Source organism: Apus apus, chromosome 10 (genome assembly GCF_020740795.1).
Source record: "Apus apus isolate bApuApu2 chromosome 10, bApuApu2.pri.cur, whole genome shotgun sequence".
Taxonomy (NCBI): Eukaryota; Metazoa; Chordata; class Aves; order Apodiformes; family Apodidae; genus Apus; species Apus apus.
Window position 1 is genome coordinate 14,511,989 of NC_067291.1, and position 27,475 is coordinate 14,539,463.

The following is a 27,475-nucleotide window of genomic DNA, read 5'->3' on the forward strand; positions in this document are numbered from 1 at the left end:
TTTCTTAAATGCTTGAACATTCACAAATTGAGGAAGCCACACTATAACAGTACCTGAAAATCATGGCAAAGTTCCTGACACATTGCTTCATATTGGACAAGCTCTTCCTTGGGCCAGTCCAGCACTGGCCTTGACCTCAATTTGTTCACATCTGTCTCCAAGTCATAATCCTACAAAAGCAGAATTAGGAAAGCATATATATTGAACATGCCCCACAAGATGACTGTTAAAGTTGTATTCTGCATAATTCCCTTGACTTATAATTATATCATACTCATTTAGTGAGTCCTATAACTGTTCTTCCCATACTCATTAAGGCTGTTAAAGTCATTTTATGGAATGGAAAAACAGAGACACAAGAGGAAACACTACATTGTGAAAAGAGGCATTTGATGTTTTAGTATCAGAGTTCATATGTAGGGATACCATGAAAAGATGGTTTCAAAAAAGCATCAAGACTGAAACATGAAACTTTTTATAAGCACCTCAGCTTAGGAGGTTTCAAAATGAGAAACACAAGCAACTAGTATTTATTTCTAAGCATATGAAACATTGCCTTGCTTATGTTGTGTAAACCAGTAGGCACAGATCCTCAAGATACAACTGGTAATATTCTGATTCACAGGAACAACAGTTAAATAAATGTATACTTACCAAAAACATTATCAAAGTATATTGAAGGCAAAATTGTCCCTACAGGCTATCAGCAAAATTAGAAAGGCTGACACTTCTAGCTTTGGTTTAGAAAACCACGTGGTTTCTCCAAGTGCTGTTACCAAAATCAAAACTGCCAGAATGCAAAAGTGTCCATGGTATTTCAAACCCTAAGCCAGGCTTGTATTGCAAAGCAGATTTTGAAGGGCTGTTTGGGCCTAGTTTAAAAGGCAATTAAGAGCTGCACAGAGTATTCGAGGTCAGTTTGCCACTAACAGCATAATGATGCATGAACATCTTCACATTTTCTGAAGATTTGGGTTGAGAAGGATAGTTGGTTCATGTGATGATTTTGATTTTCATAGAACTGTCTGAACAGTCACTGATGGAAGTATGGAGCCAATTTTTTTTTTTTGCTTGGTGTTATTAGCATGCATAGAGTTAAGCTGGTAGTTGTGAAAATGTCTGTAAATCACATCAGTATCAGAAAACATTGTGAAAGTGATATTTCACACAAAAAAGGTAAACTGGAAGTTCATTATCTATTCCCTGCTTGCTTCCTTTCCTTTAGAAAGATTTGTCATGGGAAATATATGACCAGCACACCAGAAAAACAGTACTTAAAACTCATATTCAGAGCAAGTTCTTAAACAAAAAAGCCCTGCTCACATCTACTTGGTAAATCCTTATGAATAATGAAATAGCTCAGAGGCATATAGGATCTGTTTCTGAATGAATAACTAATTAAAGAAGGAAATAAATTCACTATGAACCTTATTCGTAATGAGCATCTTGACGAGCTCCAATATTCAGATAAAAACAGACAGAACAGGGGCAAGTGAGGACACTGAGCTAATGTGGGGTTTGGGTTTTTTTTAAAGTTCCTCTTTTCGTGGCGTGACATTGGTTTAATACTTGAGGAGAAAAAGAAAGGGTAAGCAATGAAAATGCCTTTCCACAGAAGTCCCAATCATATCTAATTAGACTGTATTTGCAACTTAATTTCTTTAATTTGCCTTCCCAAACCACTTTATGTGAATAAAACTTATTAGCAGCATTCAGCACTTCACATTTGCGTATATGCTTGTAAGTATTTCACAACATAAAAGTGTTCACTCTCATCCTCAGCTGTTAGGAGTGGGGTTTTTGCCAGTTAGGTCAGGTCAGGGAGAGTGCAAAAGGAGAAGTCAGAGAAGTCTTGAATATTTTTACTATTTGTCTCTGTGCAGCAGTCAATAAAGAAGGAATCTAGGTTCAAATGACCCAGCTGTGGCTAAAAAGAGCCTTTTTCATATGGCAGGTACAATGCACAAATATGTTCTGATAAGGAAATAAAAAGAGGGCTACTCTTTCCTTGCTGATAATTCCATTTCCCCCTACAAAGTCATATTTCTGCTCCACACCCAGAAGGATCAAAGATCCATCATTTATCCTGGACCGTGTGTGTGTTTCTAATAAATACGTGGTCAGTCTCTCTGCAGGAACACAGAAGTCACCAAGCCTGCACCATCCTGGGTGACAAACATGGCAATTAATAAGAGCAAATTAATAAGATAAACACAGGGGACTCTCTCCAATGACAGTGTTTTCTCTTTTTCTTCTTTCAAGTATACCTCTATTATTCATGTAGTGTATTCACATAGGACCACATGCATATCTACATTCTCTGCTTCTCTTATCAGGATGTCAAAACGGACAATGAAAGGTTTTACTTTCCAGCATGGGGATGATGAAGGAAACTATAGCTCATATACCTACTTCCTCCTTACTCTCCATATCCTCATGATCCAGGTCTTTTTCAGTCTCTTCTTCTCCATCACTTTCATAGTCACCTGCAGAATAGAAAACTGGTAGAGGCAAAGGCATTCAACCTAATATCCCTTTTCAGGCCCTTCACAGAAACATGTGCAACCTTTTCTGTATGTGCCATGCGTGCCTTCTAACTTCAACCCATCACATCTCTGATGAAAGCAGATCCCATTTTTCAATCTAGCATAAACAAATTTGGCACTAAATCCCCCACGTTTTAGATCTCTGTTCTCTTGGACTCAAGCAGTGCATTTCAAATCCATTACAAATGTCACCATGATACGGATCCAACTCATCTTACAAAGCAATACAGAGGTTTTCTGCTTGGCTGCAACAATATTACAGGATGCTCCTAATCTATATTATCTAGATTAGGGTGTTTTACTGCCATCATCATTATAGTATTTGCCCATCTTCCATATGAAATGAAAAGCAAAAGAGAAATTGCTTGTGTGTATCATGGAATCTACCATTTCTTCTGTTCTGTGGAGAGGCCGTCCTGCCTCTGCTTATGTTCTGCTTTTCAACAAGTGCTCACATCTTTTACTTGTGCAGTGTGACTGCTATCTGCTTTTTTTTAGAAAGAAAAAAAGAATAACACTTCCTACAATTCTTTACTGAAAAAACTGCAAGGCAGTGTGTGTCCCCTCAAAGAGTCATGTACAGGCACAATTATGTCCCTCTGTTGCTGTGGAGCAATGGCATCTCCAGCCAATGCCACGCCCACACTGTTCCATTGATTTTTTTGAAAATAAAAGGATATTTTTTCCTTGCTCCTTTTAATGTTCTCTTATTTATTCTACAAACAGAATCTCCAAGCTTTGAGAACATCTGGGAGTAGCTTCATCTCTACTGAGTGACACTGTAGGCCATCAGATTAATTTTAACTGTAAACCTCAGGAATCAAGCCCCTCATAATTCTCATTTCATGTTCCTTTTCCTCCTCCTTCAGTCATTTACCTTCAGATCTTTCACATGAAGATTCAGCCTTGGCTTTCCCAGGAAGAGGGAAGGAATAGGAACTTCCTACTGTCGTCACAGGCAGAGGCTCCTTGGGGTAGCACTTTCTCAGAATCTGAACCGCAGTGTTTATGATAGGATCCAAAGTTTTGCAAGGCAGACAGTCCTAGGAACCAAAGGAGAAAGAAGAACATTAAGAATTGTCTCTTACAGTTGTTCTGCCTATTATATACAATCCCCCAGAGCAGAAACTCTTCTGATTGGAATATGAAATCTTTATGGCTTTTTGTTTTTCCCCCCACTTCTCACTCACCTTCCCCCCCCCACACCTCTTTTTTACCATTAAAGAAATATGCCTGGGACAGCAAGACCTCCAGTTCTTGCAGTCCGTTCTTACAGAAATACAGGGTAGCATGGACCTCAGGAGACTTCTGTTGGTGCGTGGCATTTAGACACATGAATAGAAAGATTTGGCTGGAGCTCAGGAAGAAAAGGAGAGTTCTCTCTGGAAGAGAGAACAGGCCTCTCACGAGGAATACAGAGATGTAGTAAGGCAGTGCAGGGAGAGAATTAGGAGGGCCAAAGCCCAACCTGAACTCAACTTGGTTAGTGCTGTCAAAAACAATAAAAAAATCTTTCTATAAATACATTAATAACAAAAAGATGAGTAGGAAGAATCTCCATCCTTTATTGGATGCTGGGGGAAACAGTGACAAAGGATGAGGAAAAGGCTGAGGTGCTAAATTCTTTGCCTCACTCTTTAGCAATCAAGCTGATTGTTCCCTAGACACCAAGCCCCTGAGCTGGAAAATGCGGAGGTGGGGTAGAATGAGACCTTTGTAATCCAAGAGGAAACGGTCAGTGACCTGCTACACCACCTAAACATCCACAAGTCTATGGGGCTGGATGGGTTGCAGCCAAGAGTACTGAAGGAGTTGGCAGATGCACTTGCAAGCCTCTTCCCATCATTTACCAGCAGTCCTGGCTAACTGGGGAGGTCCCAGTGGACTGGAGAGTAGCAAATGCGGTACCCATCCACAACAAAGGCAGAAAGGAGGATCCAGGTAACTACAGACCTGTCAGTCTGACCTCGGTGCCAGGGAAGGTGATGGAGCAGATCACCTGAAGTGCCATTACACACCATACACAGAACAACCAGGTGATCAGGTCCAGTCAGCACAGGTTTAGAATACTTTTTCTGTTTTTACGACCATGCTATGCAAATAAACTCCTTGGTCTTTTGTTGCAAAGAGAACAAAAAATCCCACCACAGAACTAAAAGCAAAGACCCCCTGGGGGGCTATTGCAGGTCTATGTCTTCAAAATAACAGAGACAGGGTGGTGGATAAGCAAATTACAGCTGCTGCACAAAGGTGAAGTTTTTCTAACATCGAGAGGTGCAATGGTCAGAAAACCAAGCCTTCAGCCTGCCCCAAGGGCAGCACATCTGTACCACAGCCCCCTTCAGAGACACTGGCTAACCAAGGTTGTATCCTGCCAAGTTCATCAGTAGTACCATGCCTATCAGCATGTTACCTGTAGTGGCTTGGGACTAAGACTTAGCTCATCAGAACAAGGATGCAAGTCAAATAAGCCAGATGAATGTTCTGTAAGAGGAATATTACAATACATTCTAATACCATTTGTTTGCTTCCCTCAGCACAGATAAAACAGAACAGCCCAGAGGGCAGAACAGACTGATTGTGCCATTGTCTGACAGCCCACAGTGAGGATTTGGGCTGGACAAAAAAAATATTCAGCAGAACCAGGAAGATAACCAAAGCACTTTATTCTAATTAGGTAAAGGAAAATGGCTGTATTGAGGTTTTTTTGGTTGCACAGGATTTTAGTCTGTTTTCTCATGTATGATTGAATGGCATTATAAGATTCAGTGGGATTATCCAGGCTTCCTGGAGGGAGGCTAGAAAAATCATCTAAAGCTGACATGCTTACAAGACTCACTACAAGAATCCCAATATGTATTTCAAGATCTCTGGCTGTTAGGAACAAGGAGGAGAGAAAAGACAATTTTGAAAGTATCTCCAAGGAAAGTTTTACTGTGGTTAGAGCAAACACTAAGGAGAACCTGCTTCCATTTCCAGTTTTTCAATTTATTCACTCTTTCATATGGTGTTTGGGTGCCGTTTTTTGCTTGTTATTAAATAATAAGATGAAAGTTTGTCTACTAGTGGGAACAAAATTGCAGCCTTGAATACTCTTATGATAGTTCACTAAAACTGCTCTGTTTTTACTAGAACAGTGAACATGTGACTGTACAAATACCTGCTTTGGGCCAGCCCTCTTAACTCACTGCCAAGTGGACTGAGATAGTCAAGACCAAGGCGTGTTCATCCAGACAATGATCTTCCACACATGGAGTTACTCAATGCTGCTATTTCAAAGTCAGTTTTTTCTTCATAGCAAATTAGTGTACAAGTGCAAACAAGCCTTCAGATACCTTACAGGCAATCTGTGGGATTGTTTTCATTACTGTTCATAAAGTGGTCTCAGATTCCAAGATAAAACAGTTCACAGATGACTGAACAATGCTCCATCACTGTATCGGAAAAGCCTATTTTAATGACACCTGAAAACTAGACAGGAGACTGCTTCATCTGTGTGTAAACTATCACATTTATTTTGTGGTGGGATATTGTGTATAGCTCAGAAAATCCATGGCAAGCTAACCTGAATTCAGGGGATCTGCTTTGTAGTCTCCACACTCAAATAAAATTCTCTGCTAAATCTGAAAATGTCCAGATATATGATAAGTGAGTATCCAAAAAGAAGGAGGTTTCAATATGAGGGTGAGGCAAATAGTCATGTTGCTAATAGCTGCTACTACTGGGAAATGTAGAATAGAGTAGAGGATAATATTATCCTGGAGTAGACCTTAGTACAGGAAGACTCAAGAGATACCAGGGGAGCTTAAGAAATCAGAATAATATATGAGAAAATTGCAAAATAATGTCGCATGCACCAGTGTCTCCTAAAGCAAATATCAACCTGTTTTCTTGTCTCAGACTAGGCAGCTCCTGTGTTCCTGCACACAAAACCAGCCAGCTGTTCATGTGAATATACCATTTAACTGCAATGAAAGTCTAAGCAGAGCTTCCTTTTCATGAATGATTTCATGATCTAAAATGATTTTTCATTCCAGGTTGAAGCAGAACTCAAAATATCTCTAAATTCTCCTAAAATATCTCAAAATTCCCATCAAATAAAAGGAGCAGTCACTTCTCATCTATGTAAGGAGACAGTCTTTGAACTGCTGGCTCTTCCTGTAAACATATAGGCTTAAAGGCTATTAAAAGCTCAGGTATTTCAGCTGCCCATCAGCCCATAAAATAAGCAGCTGGAGAGGATTCAATTGAAAACCAGCCTTGGAAACAGGAATTCCACTGGAAGTCACTATAACAAACCCATTTTTATAAAATTGTTTAATTTTCAATAGGTTAAAAAGAAGTGTTTAAAAGTTTCGGCAGAACTTTTCTGGCCAGCCTTTAAAATCTTACCAGCTGATGGTTAAGGCTAATCATCACAGCCAGCAAATTTCTAATCTGCAGACACACAGAGACAGTGCTTTTCCAAGCAAGAGTTGTCTTGGCCTGTCTCTTTCTCTCTTACTACAGCCTGCCATTCTTCTTAGGAGTTTCCCATTTTCTGTCTGCCATGAGGCTCATGAAGATTTTAGCAGCAGCAACAGCCTCTAGCTCAGGTCAGAGTAGGGAAGAGTATGAGTGAGACCTCCTAGTGCTGCCAGACTCCTCCTGACACATCATGTCTTGGAGAGACTGTAAGACTGACAAATGTTCTAAAGAAGTAATGAAGAAATGTTGAGTATGAATCTATTAAACCTTGGTAGTCTCCCTTCCAATATCTCCCTTGCAGCACACAGTAGAAAAAAGGCAAACCAGAGGCCCCTGAAGCTGTCATTTCCACTCCACTTCTAACCTTTGGAAGGATTAGTGTTATCAGTGTTCATTGGAGTCTTTGTGTGTCATTTCCTGTTTGTTCACCCAAGGTGACCCCATGTTTGCACTTTCCATGAGGTTGCTCCCAGGCTGAGCTATCAGTAGATTTTAGCTCAGAAAACTGCAGGGGCTGTAGAAGGTTCTTGAGAGACAATGAGCTGACATCTACCCTAAAGCAGCTGTTGTCATCCACCCTATTCAAGTTCTGCAAACCAGGAACTTCTCATTAACAGATACCATGTTTCCTTGAAGGATCTGCTGATCCTGGACACTTCATGTCACCTGAAAAAGTGGTCAGTTCCTCATGAGGAAAATCAAGTGAAAAAACTCTACCAATCTACCATCTCCTATAAACAAGAAATATCTTTCAGTTAGGAGAGCTGTTCATGACAGTGATGGGAAAGGTGAAAAAGCAAATACACTGGATCGGGGGCAACAGATTTTTCTGGAGGAGGAGGGGATGGGTTTTTCTGTCTGTGGTGGTGCTAGAATGAGATAACACACTGGCCAGTGAGAATCAAAGAATGTTAGGGGTTGGAAAGGACCTCTGGAAATCACCTAGTCCAAACCCCTGCCAGAGCAGGTTCACCTAGAGTATGAAAATGGAAACACTCCTTGTGGAATCACATGGGTCAAGAGCTGAAGTTTTCTCCATAAATTACTTCTCCAAAGAAGGTTAAGGAAGCATGCTGGTGAAAGATTAAGAGGAAACTGTTACTGTTCTGTATCTGCCCTTTCTATACCTAACAGGGATCCCAGCCTCAGGACCTTTCTTGATGCACCCACATTAATGTTTCACAAGATCAAAGTTGGGCCTCCTGAAAAACAGTTTATGAATGTTTCAGTAGCAAAAATGTGGCTAAATCAACACTTTATGTGAAAAAGACTGATTGAGTGAAGCTATCCATCTGGATTCCTGAAAGCAAGTATCTGATGAAACACCTGAGCAGTGCTTCTGTGGAGACATTGCACTACAATTCCCATGAGGCTCAGCAGAATTAAAATTAGTTTTAATTGGAAACATTTCAGTTTTTTTTAAGTACTGAGAAAAAGTAAATAACTTTTATTTTAACTTTATAGTTTTTTTCATTTCAGTATCATATAAATTCAGGATAAAACTACGGATTTTCCTGTACTGTGAGGTAGAACCCACCACTAATTAAAAATCCATCTCACTTAAGCACAAAAGCATCATTTACCTGTACACTTGTGAAGAGAATCTCCATACCCTGGGAACCAAGGAAAGTCTCTCTGCCCAGTTGGATGTTGGTGATGTGCTTTAAGCAGAGCAGAAGAGCCCTACGAATATAAATGTAGTTGTTGGAGACATCTTTGTGATGCCAGTCTTGATAGAGTCTTAGCAATCCACCCAGGTAGCCTTTGTTTACTGCCCGTCGGCTGTTGGACTCTGAAAACAAAGAAAAAAGGCTGAATTAAACTTTTTCCATTACTCATAGTCTTTGATAGCCATGTGGCTACTCAGTGCCCAAACTCAGACTTTTAACAACTGCTCATTCCTGCTTCATGGTCTTGCTGAAAATAAATAAATATACATATATATTTTAACAGTTTAGGATGCTTTTTTTATTTTCTAAGCACGAAGTAGGATCTTGGAATTCTACATGAAAAAAAGTAAATTAAGCTGTCTCTCTCCTCTGTAAGTGGAGGTGGTTGCTCCAGAATCCTCCAGATGAACAAAACTCTGGGTGAGAAAGGGCAGAACCCAAATTTCCTTCCAAGTGCTACTAAACTTAATTCCAATTTCAGCACCAGAAGAGTTCCTGAAACTACAGAAGCTCCTGAGTGATGAGAAAAGCTAAAGAACAATAAGATTAGCCAACAGCAGGGCATACGCTCTTCACATAGTGCTGTACTTCAGCTGTGAGAGAACACCTTGCTGAGATCAGCAAATCCAGAAATCTTGTGGTTGTACAATCCTGTCACAGCCACCAAAATTATGTTTAACTTCTAAATGTATTCCCACCCATACCTGTATAACATTAGCCATGAATCTAATGATTCTGGAAAGTCATAGTATCTAAAAATTAACAAAAGACCACTACAACCAACAGCTCTTTGGGCTTTTTAGTTGCTTTCTTATTCTGAGATTTTAAAGTTCACATTCAGGTCATGTTTAAAGGCCTTACTGCATGGACATGAATATAAAAAAAATGTATTTTTTTAAAAAAGAAGCTTTATAAAAATACAAAAAGGAAAGCTGCAATGTCTTCTTAACCATGTAGCTCCAGGATATCAGATTAAAAGGAGAAGATTATAAAACCCGCAATAAAATACAAATTCTGCTGAGTGTTCTACACATCCCCACACCCACCGTATCCTTTGCCCTTCCCCACAGGACAGACTCTAGGCTCCCTCCCTTCAAACCATCCCTGCCTAAACATATTTTCCCTGACTGATCCTGACATTCCTTGCTGTGACACACATAAGAAGCTGTCAAGATCAACCAAGAGGCCAGGTAGAGTATGTAAGACTGGAGCTCAGCTCCCTGAATACCAATCAGCTTTTGCAACTCAGGACAGATGGCCCTTGGTATGGCTTCTCCAGAGCTAGTAGGCTCCAACTCATTTCCAGTTCATTACACAAAGTGCCAGAGCCTCTCACACCTGGAGCATTCAAGTCATCAGTGGAGATTTACAGGACAAGAAAAGCACTTAGAGGTTAAGAAAGAGAACAGAAAGGTGCTGCATGAAGAAAATCAGTAACAAGGAAAGCCATGGAAAGAGCAACCAGGAAGCTGCTACTGGGCAAGCAAACCTCAGTCCCAGAGGTGAAGTAGATGGAGGTATTGGAAAGGTGAAGGAAGTCACCCAAGTCTGCTCTCTGCAGCATGTTAACAAACTCTTACCTGGAGAAGGGATTGGAGGATATCTCTGCTACCTCATCTTGTCCTGCAGTTTTCTTTACCATTGCCACCACAGGGCAGTCAACAAACAGCATCCTCACAGCAGTTTTCCAACTCATTTTAATCCTGCTCTGCACCTTCACACCACCCTGTTGGCATGCCTCCCTGCTGTCCTGCTGGTCCCACAGCTGTTCCTGCACATCTCTGCCCAGTCTCCTACACCTTGCCTGCAGTGCTCTCCAGGACTTTATCCCCCTATTAACCATCTCACACTAGCTCTGCCAGTACATCTTGTGTTTCAAGGCTCAGTGGTTGTCAGCATGTAGAAGGTCACCCTTCTCCTTTGACCTCACTCTACATTTCTTTTTTTCTATTTGACTTTCTGCAAGCAAACTTTAATTGCTTGGGAATCCCTTATCAGTCCCAAAGATGTCATTAATGATTTCTTGTTAATCCTCAACCAGCTGTCATGTTTACTAGCCTGCAAGATGACTAACCCCCTAAATCAGTCAGTCTTCCTTGAAGAATTACTCAAGAAGCTCTGTTGAAGTCAATAAGTATATAAAACATGACAAAAGTAAATCAGGGAATGTAAGGTAAGAACAGTTTGGATCAGATTCAGAGCTTTCCTGAACTGTTCAGAAGCAGATGAAATTGGACTAGATCTAAGGTTTTATAGCCCCTGGCAGTCAGTGCTTGAAGTCTGAGCTTTCTGTGTCAGTGTTAACAGGACAAGGGAACATTGGAAAGCATGGTAGGTAGAGCTGCTTGGGGATTTATTTTTAAAAAAGAAAAGAAAAGAAATTTTAAAAAGAAGAATTCTCATTAAAATGTGATTGCAAGGTTCTCCTCATGTCTTTCAAGATAGACTTCTATGTTTGGATCCCAGCTCCATAGGGACCAGAACATACAACTATTCCATGGCTCAGTTTTATTCCTGGATGAAAATTATGGAGGAAGCTGAGCAAAACAACTTCTCTATTTGTTTCCCCTGATGTTTTCTGTAGTACTTATCAACCTTAAGATCAGACCAGTTGGTTTGAAAAGTGAAGCTGAGATAGTCTGTCCTGTGAGGAGATGGAAGAGGCAGGACCATAGCTCCCTCAGCACTTTGATCAGAAGCAACGACAATTGTTTGCTGAAGGGGCAAAAACCACATTAATTTTGTTTCTCCTCTCTGATTTTATTGATTCTCCTTTGCTCTCCCGTGTTGTTAGTGTTTTTCTTAATTTTTTCTTCCATTTATTTTTTTCCAGTTGCCTAGTCAATAAAGTAGCAAATAAAAGAAGAAGGAAATATGCCAAGATATCCAGAAGGCAGAATGGAAAAAAAGACCCCTCCCCACCTGTGTCTGTTGGTCTCTCCATCTAGGGATGCACCTGCATAGGTATCTGTCTGTATTTTGGCACAAATACATATGATGGAAATGAATCATACAGATAAAAGCAGTACTGCACAGATTTTTAGGCAGCAAGAACCCACTCCTCCTGGAGTGAGGATGCATGATCTGTGTGGCAAAATGTCCTATGACTTTTGAATCTTTTACTGTTTATCTTTCCTCAGTTCCTTTCCTTCCCCCTGGATATGACCAGTGTTCAGTAGAAATTGAAGTTCTTCCAAGCAGCTTATTCTGACACCTCTGACAGGGTAGCACTGTCTTCACCACCTTCCCCAAACCTGTAACTAGTAGACTCTTTTCTTTGTGAGAATTTCAGATGCTGCCTGAGGCTGGGATGGGTGATTGTGGAATGCTCAGTGTCATTTTAGTCTCCCACACTTCTAGCACTAACCCCCAATTCTGGCTTCCAGGGTGGTTACACCAACTAACAAAAGTTTAAGCACTGCAGCAGAGAGTATCTGGCCTGAATAACCTGTGCAGTCAGCCAGAACCAACTGAAATGGACACACAGCTGATGTGTGGAAGCACCAAATGGTTAAAGATTCATCTACATTAGCAAGAGAATCACATTACAAAAAAAAAAAATAACCAGTTTTAGCCTAATTCTGATTTTGTGTTGGGGGACAAGGTCGGAGTCTACAGCCAAGGTTTCAGTCTAGTAGATAAGTCTCATGACTGCCAGTGTTTCTGTTGACACTTCTGAAGCCCTCCTGGCATTCCACTTCCCTTTGAAGTGTTAGCCAGGAACACAGGGACCACTGGAAAACATGCAGCATATTTAATCACAAAACTGAATTACAGTCAACCTGAAATATGATGAGCAATACACTGCTTACCAGGCAGAACAAAGAGATATTTATCTTTCTGTCTATCTGCTTAAATCTCTTTGCCGATGCCACTCAGCTGATTCATTATGCCAAGAACATACAATGCTACAGTTTGGAGATAAGAATGCTCTACTAAATTAACCCTATGGCCCCTAAAGGAGTGGAAGGAATAAGAAAAACTCCAACTTCCCCCGTCTGCTCTAGTGATTGCCTGTTGAGAATAAAAGATGCAAGATACCTTCTAAAGCAAAGAGAAAACAGCTATTACATTCAGTCACTGAGAGGCCATTTTGGCTAGAGACAAGCAAGAGAGGTCCCCACAGAAACAAAATGAAGCCTTAAACTGATAACGAGAAATGGTACCTGGCAAAATATTAGGCAAACCACAAACATTGTGCTGTTGGCTACAGGAACTGTAGTTTAACTATGTGGTGGTTTAACCGTAGGGTAATTTTAACACAAGATCAAAGACCTGCATCAGTAGATCTGTTGCAAAACATTAGGAATTCAGACAAAGAGGGTGAGGCCTTTCAGAAACCATAACCTGCTTATGTGCTAGAACATCACTTTCTATTCCTTACAGGATCACTTGGCCCTCCTTAATGCCAGCATAAAATGAAAAGAATGACACTCGTTACTTTATGCCACCAGCCACAAGAAATAATCCCTATGCTTTGATGAAAAAAATGGTGGGTGAAAGGTTAAACAAAGGTTAGTTAATGGAAGATAAGGAGGAAAGAGCAGGAAATGAGAGATGAAAGGCTGGGGGGGGAGGGTGGGAATGGAAGGCAGGAGGATAATAACAACAAAAGGAGGAAAGAAAAGGCACAGAGAGGGGAAAGGCCATCAGCTATAACTGCTGTTAGCACACAAAATTGTCTTGATGGAATAAGCATGATCAGAGGGTCACCACAACCTGTCTTTTAATATTGCTCATTACAATTTTAATAGGCAAGCATAACAAATACAGCCCTGCCCATTCTCCTAGCCTTTTCCTTCAATATCCTCTGAACAAATGCCTCCAAGATCAGCTCTAGCTAATTTCCTTAAAGACTTGAGGGCGGGTATTTCTGGGAAGTACAGATAGTCAGGAATAACAAATACAACAAAAGTTAGATTAAAATAACCTGTTGATAAATAAATTACTCATCAAAAAATAAATATTGGATTAAGTGCCCATGGGAGTGGGGATTCCTATAATGACATTGCCATCATGTGGCTTCAGGCACAGCAGAGTCTGCTTTGGGCCACCACGCTGCCTTCAGCCTGCAAACATCTAGATAGGCACTTGTTCACACTTGTAGATCAGGTATCCAGAGTTGTTCTGCTCCCTCAAAACTGGGAATGGTTTGCCTGTTACATTTTTCAGGGGGTGAGTTCACCAAAAGCATGAGCCCATGGCTAAGAGTGACATGGAGGGCAGCCCTCACCTTCCACTGCTGCTGAGAGAGGCTCCAGCTGGGAAATGTCCCCACAACACCTGGGACACTTGTAGGCAAAAAGATCTTAGTGATGAGCTCCCCATGCCTTAGGACAGAACTGAAGCAAGATGCAAACAGATATCCAGAGGATTAGAACAAAGCCATAGGAGGCTGGAAAGAATAGCATGTGTACCTTGGGACAGGGACACTGGGAAGAATGCTGTGCCTCAACCCACCTCAGTTCATGCATAGCTATCAGTATCTAACTCCTCATCCCCACCCTGGGCAGCAGTAAGCATCTAGAAAAACAAAGAAGAATGGGCAGGTGTAATGCTGGAAATCTTGACTGTAACATCCAGAAGAATAGTAAAAGCTTCCTGATGGTCTCACAGAACTTCAGCAAAATGATGGTTATTTACCAAGTGGCATGTTCAGCCTGTATAATAGTGTGGCTCAGTCAGAGGGAGTTCACAGCATGGTGTATAAACAGGTATTAAAAACAAGGCAACAGAGAACAGACTTGTTACAAGCTGTTGCTGTGGGCATGGCAGGTGGAGTACAGCAACTGGGAGAATAATATGCAAGTTACTTGGTAAAGTACTCCAGGATGCTCAAAAGAGATATGAAGCCGAGAGTGAGAAACTGGCTGATGGTCAGGCAAGAAATATTTTCTCTATGTCATTAGAAGGGACCTCCATCATTCACCATCTCTATGACTATCAGTTATTTCCACTAGGTACAGGATAATAGGACAACCAAGGTCACTCTCATCTTTTGTACTGGGCTTCCAATAATTTCTTTCCTGTTGTGTGTGAAGCCCAAGTTTGTAGTGTCTCCTCACTTATTTCTTTGGACAATCTTGTACTTTCCCCTCTGAAACACAACAGCAATGATGTCCCAGATACAGCTGGAGCAGTAATTTTTTCTTAAACTGATCCCTTCTTTCCTGGCAGATCTTTCCTCTTGCAGTCATGTACCTGTTAAGTGGGCATTTAGCATCAGCTTCTACTAGGAAAGAGACAGAGGCCAAAAGGATTCAAGCCAGTTCCTGACTCTGCAGGTGGACAAAGTCTCAAACAGAGCTTGAGGAAGCCTGAGGAGCTGAAGGGGGATGTTTCCAAATTCATCAGGGAGACACACTGCCATCTGCCTGCTCCCTTTAAAACTACTGCATGTTTTCCCATTGCAGCTCGATGCCAAAAACAAAGGGATACTTCTCCTTCAGCACGTTTCTGTTTATAAACATAACCCTCGGGATCACTTTGGGCTGAAGAGCTTAGGAATAAGACATCCCTACAAGGAGATCTTCAAGAATGGGTGCGTTCTTGCCCTGTATGTTTTACAGCTTTCAACCCCAGCCCAACTGAATCTCACCACCATTTCCCACCAAGTGGTCACTGCAGGTCTCCAACAAAACTCACAATCATCAGCCCAGCAATTCAGTACTGGAGCACGTTTCAGGATTCCTGCCTCCCATTTAATTTGTTTCCCATCTAAAACACTCTAAAGGGCTTCTGAGTGGTCTCGTTGTGTAGAGTTTTAACCCTTGCTTTCATAAGCAATTTTCAAGTGCTATCGCATTCACTAGATCTGATTTTCAGCTAAGAATCCTTGTACCATTCAAAAGCACTAAGGTCACTGATATAAGTAAGTTACCTGTGACAAACAAGGCTGTCCTGACACAATAATGAAAAAGAATTCAGCTTTTTTCCAGCAATGGTGAATTTATCTCTGAATGAACCAGAGATGTTTTTCACATCTCCTAACCCAAACCTCCCAAAGGATACAGCCTGCTTATTTGTATGCAGCTCCCAGAGCAGTCTGCTCCTGAAGCCTGGAGCTTCTCATGTCCTGAGCCACAGGACAAGGAGAAAACTAAAAGACATTCTTGACCACTCTGCATCTAACTGCAGAAAACAACAGAACACTGCTCAAGCTGACTTGAGGGCTGTGATGCTCTTTTTGGTTGCACAGTATTGGCAGCATTTCCCAAGTCCCAGTGCCTTAAAAGAACACCAGCTGAAAACAGACTGTGTTTTCCTAAAAATCACTTTTCCATGAAGTTAGTTGCTGCAATGATTCTGCTAGTTTGTGAATGATAAAGGAGAAAAGGACACACAACAGCAAACTGGGAAGGGTGTCTCCCAATGAAGAAATGTCTCTCCCAAACAATGCCTCTGTTTGCAGTGCTCAGCAGTACAAATGAACACGAGAATCCTAATCTGTACATCACAGCAGAGTGACAATGTATGGACTGCTTTGCTCAAAGGACTAAGCTCTCATCAGAGTCCATTTTTTTTTTCTACTTTCTGTGAACAACCAACCAGAATGATCCATGTGTTCTTCCAGTTCTGGAAACTCTATGTGCTTCCTAAAGCACAAAAAGTGTAAAAGGAAGAACCAACCGAGACGCCTTCACAACGTAAGTTGGCTGGGAAGAGTCACACAGAAAATTTCTAAAAGTAAATGGCTAAAAAAGACCCCAACCAACCAACCCACAAAACAAACCACAAAATCTATCCAAACAAACAACTAAAAAAACCCCACAGGTCACCTACCTCACTGCAGGTAAAAAGGGGCTGAGAGAATTTGGAGGTGAATCCTATTTTTTTGGATTCTCTAAGTGATCCTCAACTTCCCCCACCCCAAATTTCATGTGTTTACAACTCCTCAGGAGACTACATTTCACAGCTTCCCTTGGTAATTAGTCCTCCACTTCTATATACTGTTCTCAGACCCAGAACAAGACTCCAAATAGAAAAAACTTCTATAAATATCTTGAGACAGAATTTCATTTCTTATTCCTAGTACCTACCATAAACCAGGAGTGCAGGAGAAAAGTTCAAGCTGCCAAATGAGATTTTAGCTCTTGCTCCACACTTTTCAAGCTTTTTCTGCAAATTTCTTTCTACTCTTCAAGCTAATTCTGCCTTTGTGTTGCAAGCAGCTGTGGCATAGCCCCACAACCCCCTCATTAAGATTTAGTGCCTAAACCAAAAGGTCTTTTCCTGTTGCAATAATGTGACCTTTAAATCTAGGCAGCAAGGTTAATACTGAGGCATTATTTCAGAATTCATCACTTGAGCTGATGCAACTCAAGACAATCCCATTGCAACATGCTCATTAAACACTGCTTCCAGGGCTACAATTTTTCACAAATGCATTTATTTGTAATAATATGAAAAGGAGAAGGAGGAGGGAAAGAAAGGGAGCAGAGAGAAAGAGAAAAGGACAGTACACTAGTGTGATTTATTGTAGACTAGATTGTCCGCAATAGTAGAGTGCTCTTTCTTAATCAAAGCTTTATTAAAGTCTGGTAATAAAAAGCTAAGTGGTTTTGGATGGAATAAAGGCAAAACCAAGTAACTCGTTCATTTCAGGAACAATCACAGCAGCACTGTGTGTGACTGAGAATCCATGTTAAGGTTTTCAACACCACAGCCAGCTGGTGTAAACGTTAAGCACAGGTCACTATAGCAGGGCTGTAGCCAGGTGATCACCGAGTCTCAGCCCTGTCTGCACATCATCAGACCTGACAAGCTTGCAAAGTCCAAAATCTCTTTTGGACTACAGAAGTTTTTGTTTGCCAGCAGCATCCCTGTTACGAGGTAAGTATGTAGTAGTATAACAGCTTCACAGGCCAGACAGGTCATCACATCTCCAGTGATGCTGGAACAGAGCAATAACCATTCACTGCTGCCCACAGAGGTTCCCCACTTCTTCTAGTGTACAATCACTTTTCCCTAAATACTGAAAATAATGGTCTAGTGTGGCTTCCTAGACCTAGAGTACCATCTCCTGTAGAGCTATGTGTCCACAGTGCTGTGGGGCTGCTCTAAGAATCCTCGGTGGCCATATAGGAAACTACTGCCTCTCTTTTTAAGCAGTGCTCTTTGGGACTGAGGGAAGAGAGGATAACCAAGGGAGAATGAGGTTGGACAGGAACATTCTGTCCAGCAGCACAGCACAGAAAGTCAGACAGAATATGAAGGAAAAAGCTTACTTGATTTCAGCAAAGCTGCCAGAGCCTCAATGGCCGCCCTGGGGAAAGAAGAGAGACGGAGAAATAATGTCAATTTCTTTGATAATTTTTGTAACCTTCATCTTCATAGTCTTCTGGACCAGGCTTCCCAGCTGGTCTAAACTGACAGCTTATGATGGATCTTGACAGAACTGCAATGTTTTACACGCATAAAGGATCCATTCTCTGCAGCTGACTCAGTTATTCTAAGACCATTAACCCTCTGGCTTTAGTGCTACACTGACTGGTAGTGACCATCCCATTTAAAGCAACACCTGCATATCTCAAGTAATGAAACAAGTCTCTAAACTGTTGCCCCAGAGCTTTTTCTTTGTATCAGACTCAGCACACGCCTACTGCAGACACCAGTGTTTCTATCTACATCAGTAGATAACTTCTGCCTCAAACTGGGGCATCCATGTCAGTATTTCCAGTCAAATTCCACTGCCTTCTCCATTTTCCCAAAACAGTCTTTACCCTCATCCTCACTCCCACGTGCTTTAACAGAAAATAAAATTGAATTAATTTTAATTATGATAACGTCTTGGCGGCATGTAAAGGTCCTCACTCAGGTCAGGACTCTAAGAAAGATGCTAAAGCTGTGCAGTAAGACCACTTGCCCCATAGAGCTTAGGGAGTAGCAAGGCAAAGGGGAGAGATACACAAAGATATTTCTTTTGAGCTTCTGCATTATTTCAGTGTGCAAATAAGCAACTCAACCTGCCTGAGTCAGTACTGGTTTGAATAGGAGCTGGTCACTAACATTTGTAGCTTGAAAAGCTGAACTGAGTCATCCTTACTCCCTGCCATATGGAAGCAACCTTCTTCCTCATGTGGTTTAATCTCCATCCCAGTAACTCCACAGAAGTTTTGTTGTTGTTGTTTCCAGTCACATTCTGCTGGAGCAAGAAGATCTATGTTCTAACCTGGCTTACTGCTGTGAAGTTTCAAGTACCCACAGCTGATTAAATAAATAAAGCTACAAAACCTTCCATGCCCAAGGATTGCTTAAAATGTAATCTCTTTACAAACCAATCCCCAAATAAAATTGTATTAACTTCTATACTGAGCCAATTATCATCCTGCAGCAAGAAATAAGTGGGTTTTTTTTGTCATCAAGCCACTATTCACTTTGTGTCCTAACAGCAGCTAGGACTAAAAAAAAGATTCAAGAGCTGGTTCTTGCTGATGTTGGGTCGACATCCCTCTCCTAGGGAATCTGTCAGAGTTCAACAACAGCAGTACAAACAAGCTGCAAAAGAAATACACACAAATTCAGGCAGAACAGGAAATCAGCTGAAAATGTCACCAGTGGAAGCACAGTCATGCTCTCATTGCTTCTCTAATTCCATGTGAAGAGCAATCATTCAGCTGGTGGGAAGAATATTGTCATCCACCAGCTACTTGGTATGCTCAGAGGAAGGATGTGCTGCAGCCACACTGATCACTCACTCTCCCCGATTCTGAAATTTGGGACAAAAAAACACCTCTAAGCAAGTTAAAATTCCATCCAGAGCATCTTCCAAAGCTCACACTCAAGTATGTGCCTGGCAAGGGAGACTACATTACATACCTACACTTGCAGGCTGAAAGTGATGTCTCAATCACATGCCAGAACAGCAGAGCAATGAAGGAAGGACCAGAGTGTTTCTGGCTCCAAGCAGAAGAGATCTAAGGATTTCCTGTTGGCATCTTATTTATTCTGGGGGGTGCTTATGAGGATTGCAAAGAGCTTCAGTAGAGCTATGCCACTCTCATAATGTCAACACTGCCAGCAAACTTCCCATCAGCAAATCTGGATTCTCCAATTCTTCTGGGGGGTCTGTAAACCACATTGTATACAGACAACTTCTTTCATCCTCAGAGAGCCTCAGACCTCCAAAACCATATTCAATAACGGTGTAATCTCCTATTCCTACTTTGAGTCCCCATTCTCTCTAATTCCTCATCACACTTGCCTCAGAAGACAAACTCTTCCTGGCCATACCACAGATGACCCTTCAACAGCTTTAAAACACCCCTGGTCACTTCTCCAGGCTTGGAGAAAGCTGGTCTGATCTGAGCTGAGGGATAAGAGCTATTTATACTTTTGATGTGACCAAGAACATGTTTGCAACTTCTTTGTTTGTAAAGGAGAGAAACCTGAGACTATTAAAGATGTAAGCAAATCCACTCAGATGGTACTATGGAATGGAAAAATCAGACATGACCTGAAAAAAATATAAATACATAAATTAAGGTGGTAACGCTTGGATCCAGCACTCAGTAAAATTTGACATTTTCACAATCACCACCTACTTCTGAAAAAAAAAAATAGAGACCTGCAGCTAGCTGGATTTCTCACATCCCAGACTAACAGCCTAGACACATACTCATCTGAGTCTATGTCTTTACATAGTACTGCAACAAAATTGAATGGAACCAATCTAGCACATTTGATCTCTTCAAGCACTGCAATTCATCACAAGGGTTTTGGCACAGGCAATATGCAGTGTTCTGTACATCCTACAACATGCACCCCACATTAGGCATAAGGAGGTGCAGAGCAAGGAGACCAATCTCAGTAGCATGTACGTAATATGATTTATGTATTAATATATGATACATTGCTTTAGAACAAGTTTTGAAAGAAAAATAGTTAAAAACATGAGCAAACTGTAAAACCGATAAAATAGGTTTAAGGGATAAAACAGACCTACCAAGAGTAGATGAAGCCAGCCTAACTTGATATCTTTATTTGATTAGATGACTCATTTTACTAGACAAGGGAAATGGGGTAGATCTAATTTATATGTACTTCAATAAAGCATTTGATATGATGCCACGTGGAAATTATTAGCCAAGCATGGGGATTAATGTAAGAATTGCAATATAGGTAAGGAACTAGTTAAGGAGGCAATGACAGTAGCTGTGCCAAAAGTGGAATCATTAGTCTGGAGGGAAGTTATGTGTGGAAGTCCTCAAGGATTATTTGAGACTGGTCTTATTTTATCTTTTCATTAATGACCTTGGCACAAAAAGTCAGAGTATACTAACAAAATCTGCTGACCGTGTGAAGTCAGGAGGTACTGCCAATAGCAGGGAGTTCAGAAAATGTTTCAGAAGTAACAGGATGTTCTTGAGTTCTGAAGCAATAGAAATGTGATGAAATGTAACAGTCAAAGTGCAAGGTTACACATTTGGCGTTTAGTAAGAATTTCTGTTGTGAGCAGGGATTTATAATTTGAAAATTAGTAGGACACCCTGGATATATGAGCCCAGTACAAGATGAGGGCAAGCATGACACAGCAAGGTGACAACCATGAAAAGGACAGATTGTATCTCAGGAAAGCCACTGCCAGTGGAGAAGGAAAAGCACAAATGTTTTCTTACAAGGCTTCACCTGAGCAGCTCTATGCAGAACTCAGAAGGAACTGTGCAGAAAAGTGCTAAGGAAATTGTTGCGTTAACAGACACAAAGATCAGTTTTGTCACCTTAAATTGTGGTTAAGAGGTGACTTTGTTGTTCATCACAAACACACCGGGTGAAGAATCACAGAGTTGTTAGAGCTGGAAGGGACCTCTGGAGATCACCTAGTCCAACTCTCCCACTGAAGTAGGATAATGGAAGGCAGAGAGCTGCTTAAGCTAAAGAACAAAGCTGGCACAAGGACAAATGTATATAAAATGGCCATGAATAACCTTCAACTAGAAACTAAAGGGTGTTTTTTAAGCACAGAAAAATGAAGCTCTGAAATATTCTCTTGGCAGTGATGGGATGAACAACCTAACAGCTTTGAAAAGAGAGCCTGAATTACTTAAAATGGGACTAACAGGCTCAGTTGCCAGCAATTAAAAGGTCTGAAAAAAGTGACCCGGGATCAACTACAGTCATATGTCCTTACATTTTAATCATAAATAAAATGGAAGCAAAAGGAGAACAGGTATTCTAAGCACAAAACTAATTAGCCAGGCCAGAACAGAGCAGCTGCACCAGCTTAAGCTGAAAGTCCAAACAGTCTAGTATCTTGTGGCCAACAGAAACCAAGGGAAGAGTATAAGACCACAACAAAAACACAGTGCTAGAACTTCCAGAACAGACTCACACTACAGCAATTTGCACTCCAGGGCGTTCATAAGCTAGCAGTGATGCCTTTGGGAGGCCTTTTAGCTCTTAGTTCGTTTTACTTCCACATATTTGACTAGCCACTTTTGAACTTAAGCAAAATCTTAACATCCACAATTAGCTGGGGACAGGAGTTCACACCTACGCTGTGTAAAGAGGTTGAAGTTAAAATCAGCATTGTAATTTAAGTCAGATGTCAACAAGTACCCCAGGATATTATCTACCTTTGATGCCAAACAAATTCAAACCTACAAAACACCTTATGGGCAACAAATTAATCAAGAAGTCATAGAAGAGAATGCAGAATGGACTTCCACCAAGAACAGCAGCAAGCTGACAGATGTGTCAACAGGCTTAGAGCAAGCCAGGCAGTAACTGGTGTTTCCAATAATATCTGCACCTCTTCACACCATATGGCAAACCAACAGCATCTATTCTGGCATTAGAAGGTATAATGAGATGAGCAAGCCTTGGATAGGAAGGCAGAGAGAAAGGAGATAATAAATTGCGCATGAGGGCAAGGTTAGGATGGGGGGAAAGATGGGAATGGTGAAAAAGTTTAAGAGCACAAGAAAGATGACTTGATAAGCCATATGCTAGATCAGAGAATTTGATAGCATGCCCAGTGCAGAGCTCCACATTTGTCTCAAGAAGAAATGGGGGGAAAAAAGAAATAATTAGAAAACCTGCCAAACCTGCCCAGATGCCTTCCTCTGATTTTCTGTTATTTGTGGTAATAATTTAGTAAAATCTTAGCTTTTTTGTCAATCCCAGTGTATCTCAAAGGAAACTCATTTCTATATTTCAAATCAAGCTACCGTATCTTAAAAGGCATAATAATAAATGTTGCTCCATAATTGAAAAACATTAAAAACCCCCTGTAGTTGAGACAGCCACTCTGAAGAATGGAAACCTTTGAAGAGTTTCCAAGTCAGCAGCTTGGATATCAGGGCAGGGGAACAACTAGCAGATAGACAAATGCAACTTCCAGATCCTGTGCTTAGGAACCAGAAGCAACAACAAAGAAAAACTCCACATCCCAAGCCAAAGAAAATTGGATTAGCCAGTAAAACCAGGCAGCTAAAAAGTGCAGACAAAAGGAGTCTATGTCTACGTCAACCTCTCTGTTCTGAGCTACCAGGACAGTGGTGGCTGGAAATCACTGCAGATAGAAGAGACTGAAAGTCAGGATCTCATGTTTTCTTCTCTGATCTGGTCTTGGCTCACAGGTTGTAGCAGTGGACAGTATGACAGACAACACTATATCTCTGTTTGTGTCTGTTGAATAATTTATTCCTATTTCGCTCCAAGATTAAAAATAAATAAATGGATAAAAACAATAATTAAAAAAAGGCCTGAAAATGCAAACATCACTACAGAAGAGAAGCCTGGTGGACTGTATGAAAGGATTTTAAGACTCATGGGACACACCGATGTTGGTACCCACCTGTTCGGGACTAGCTTGCACCTATGGATAGAGAACAACAGAGAAGCCAAAGACTGAATAAAGAAGTGATCCATAAGGGCTCTGCAAATCAGCCCAGAAGCAATTTAACCAGCTGTCCTCCTCCTGCAAGATTGGTCCTTTTACCTGCTTAATCACGAAACATCCTCCTCAAATTATTGAATGAAAGCTAATGACTAGCTGCTTCATTAAATAACTCTTCCCTTGCTGCCTGATCTAATTCCTAAAGACAATCACAGCTGGATAATGAAGATGTGAAGCACTATTTATTATAGAAATGTAAGAAAAGGTTCTGGCCCTGCCTGGCAACCCACATGGCTTCAGCCTGTGGTCCCTCCTTTTGTCCTTCACCCTGCTGCTTCTCCATGTACTCACTTGTTGCCATCATGTTTATTTACATCACATGCAGGGTGGCAGGGACCATGCAACCCATTTCTGAATAGCATCTGGCACAATGGGAACCCTGACTGAGGTCTCAAGGTACTGCAGCTTATAGGCTTAAAACCCCTAAGCTTCCACAGCCCCTGTCTCAGGGAGGAGTTAAGTCCCCTGGAGTGTACAAATTGTCTGGCTGCATTTTGCCTCCAGCCCCTGGGACTCATATTTAACTGCTGCAGTGTCATACAGACACAGCAACTTACTCAAAAGACAATTTCACTTTTGACAACTGAGAGGCATTTAGAAACAACATGTAGGCACCCTGGCAATAGGTGCTTTGTAAATCCTACCAGAAGGTAGATCTCATCCGAGACAGATGCCTTGAATAGTCATTTCCCTTGTGGCCCAGAAATACAGATCTTAAATATGCAGGCACTTGCACAGTGATTTGTTTTGTTTTAAAGGCTTAAAACCAGCAGCTTCACAAGTCTTGAAAATATGGGTAGGCAAAAGCTGCTTATGCTGATGGCATTTTCACAGCACTTCTGGTCTAGGACTTACGCAAAAGCACCCATCATCCTGTCCACTTTAATTCCAGCTTGTTAGCTAGGCATTAAAATTTCTGCTAATGGCAAAGCCTCCTCACAGTCTGCAATGTCCCCCACACTGTCAACAGGTGGAGTTTAGAGATGCAGCTGTTGTGCACAGATGTGGTTTTGGTGTAATGCTGAAGGGAATAAAAATCACATTATTTTTCTAATGGTTACTTCAATTCCAGTGACCAGCTTTCTTCCTGCCCTCCCCTCCCTCCCCAACCCCAAAAAACACAAAGTCTTTAATACAAAGACACATCTTCCGTGGAACTTATTCTCTGCAAGCCTGTTAGGCTTAAATCAGTGAAAAGGTAAAGCCTTCCATCCTCTTTCACCTCTGCCTCCCAGAAAGAAGTCACTCCAGGGTTATTCTCCAGGCATCTTTGCAAGTATCCTACTCTCTCATGTACAACAATTACAGAAGGAGAGACAGCTGTGTCCTAGAAATTCAAACTATTATTTCCAGCTCTAAATTAAACCAGCTTCAAAGTAGTAACGAAGTAGAACAAGGTACACAAAATACTCTTAAATCCTTGCCAAAAAAATGCCCAGGCATTTCTTAGAGCATGATGCAGAGCTGGCACTGCTTCCTCAGGCAGAAGCCATACCTCAGAAGTTTTCCCATTCCTGTCAGCTCCTTCTCCAGGGTCAGATGTAACAATGTGGCTGAGCCAGGCTGTGACAGCTTGTCATTCACATCAAGATGAAGGGGCTGGAAAGATCACAACCAGACAGGATTCTTAACAGATTCATCACTTAGGCAGTTTCAGGCTGCCTGTGTGAGAATGCAGTTCTCCCGCTCAAGGGACAGATGTAAGGGGACTCGGAAAGGGGCTTGATGCTATCCTTGGTTGACAAAGAGGAATTGTGAGAATTCCCATTGAGGCCACATCTGATAACAAGGACCAGCACAGCCCTAAAAAACATCTTGTGCACAATTAAGGAATGTCAGCAAGTGAGGTTAAATTCCCCTCCTTTCCCCAGACAGCTGTCTTTCAATCCCAATTCAGTGACCAGTGAGAAGGAGCCCAGTGGTCTATTGACTCACTCCTCAGTTGTCAATGTGTTCATAGTTTATCAGCTCACCATGACCAGCAGCTTTTGCTCTGGAGATCCCAGGGTCTGACAAGCACAGTGTGTTCACAGAGAGGCAGGTGCTCAGGGCACAGCAGAGAGACCCAGCCCTGTCCTGCTTACTTCTGGGTTGTTCTTCCTCAAACTCTTCAGGCTCTTCTTAATGCTGTGCACACCCAGAGCAGGGGCAGGGAGAAGGACACAATCCACATACCTGGTGAAACCCTGCTTATTGCACAGCAAAGCCAAGGGGCATTGCTTGCTGACAGACCCAGAAATCCCAAGCTCTTATCTCAGCAGGGCAACTGACTTCTGACCTCATTAAGACAAATTGAATTGCAGGTGCTTTGCCACTGCGGAGAGTCTGATGGTGAACTATTAAAGAGAAGGTAGAGCTTGGGGAATTTATGGTGCCAGAAAATGAGCCTGCACTCACACTACATTGCCTGCAAACAGCTGCAAGATTTTTATTTTATGGATACTATCGATTGCTGGCAGTGAGATATTGACAGTGCAGGGAGTGATGTATCCAGCATGTCATTGCTTGTGCCCAGAGCTTTTTGAGAGCTCAAAAAGGAGGCTGGTTTCAAAGTAATCAAGGCTAAGAGCTGTAGTTCTCCCTGACTACTGGTTAGTACAAACCATCTCTAAGGCAGCAGTAATCTCAAGGTACAACATCTTTAAAGAGCACTTTGTACTAAAAGGTGCTTTTGAGCTGTAAAGCAGCAGTGTTTGAAACAGCAGCTTTTCCTGATGCATCGAGGCTGCTGCAGCAGATGGGAAATTTGAGTTTTCATTTCAGCCATCTATGCAGTTCCACTGCTTAGGATTTTGAGGGCAGTTTTCATTCAGGGTTTTTGGTTGGTTGGTCTTTCTAAACAAATAAAGAAATTTTAGGGGAAAATAATTTTTAAGATGTGTACAATTCTAGAGATGTGAAAACAACATGAAATACAAAGCTGTAGGACTGAGAAAGCACCATCTTCTTTGATGTCTACTAAAAAACAAGGCTGACTTCCATGGCAGCCTTTTCTTTAAGCAAAAGTCAGATGCCTCAGAATAAAAAGAATGACAGATATTGAACACAAGACAAAAAACTGTTTCTTCTTTTTAATCTAATGGCATTGTTTTCATATGACAAGGTTCTAGAAATAGATCCATCAATTTGAGTTTATATGGCACTTTGCTTTCCCCTCTGGTCCTATTCAGATTAAGTACATCTGTAAAGTCCAGCCAAGGGAAACTTAAAGTTTAAAACCTCTAGGGAAGAGAGCTGGCTTGAAGAGTTTCCTTGAAAATGCCAGAGCAAGAAGCCATTTCATGCAAGCATAGCTACTGGAATCACTCTCCCTGTGCTGCCTGACAAGATGCAACTTGGTTGATTCCAAACTGACAACAATGCCACAACAAAACCCTCTAGCCCTACTCAGTTCTGCCTGTTGGTGAATGTCCAGCTACAGCCTTCCTGAGGTACTGTGGCCACGGTTTGAATGTGGGAAACTGTTGACAGACCAGCTGCAGCACTGACAGCACAGTCTTACACCCACATGTGCAGCAGGGAGCAAACGGAAAAAGATATTGATGCCAATTTATCTTCTCATACACAACACTTACTATTTACGAGTCTCCATGTGCTTCCCACGTAGGTAACCTGCTTCCTTTCCCTTGTTATGCACACAGGCCAGGCAGTTTCTATATATTAGGCTTGCCTAAGTCCCAAAGGATAGTGGTTAGAGCTGCCCAAAAAGCTCACATGCAAGCAGAATTTGAACAAAATACAGAGAATATAAAGCCATCACCATTTTTCTCTTGTTTTTCAGCTACTCCCACTTTTCACCTCTTCCTGACTGTGTTCCCTCACATCCATACACAGCCCTTCAGTACTGAATTTCCTGTGAAGTGGGCACTTTACTGTTTGATGGGCCTAAATGC

At 41.5% G+C, this 27,475-nt stretch overlaps 1 protein-coding gene across 1 annotated transcript in view; it reads right to left on the bottom strand.

Moving 5' to 3' along the window:
- The window catches only part of AGBL1 (AGBL carboxypeptidase 1), a 271,464-nt gene that overhangs the window by 209,693 nt on the left and 34,296 nt on the right, over window positions 1-27,475 (bottom strand). The window contains exons 6-10 of the mRNA XM_051628933.1: window positions 17,911-17,948; window positions 8,597-8,805; window positions 3,424-3,589; window positions 2,413-2,486; window positions 54-170 (exon numbers count right to left, since the gene is read on the bottom strand). Of these exons, the coding sequence (XP_051484893.1) occupies window positions 54-170; window positions 2,413-2,486; window positions 3,424-3,589; window positions 8,597-8,805; window positions 17,911-17,948 (604 nt within the window). The remainder of the gene's footprint in view (window positions 1-53; window positions 171-2,412; window positions 2,487-3,423; window positions 3,590-8,596; window positions 8,806-17,910; window positions 17,949-27,475) is intronic.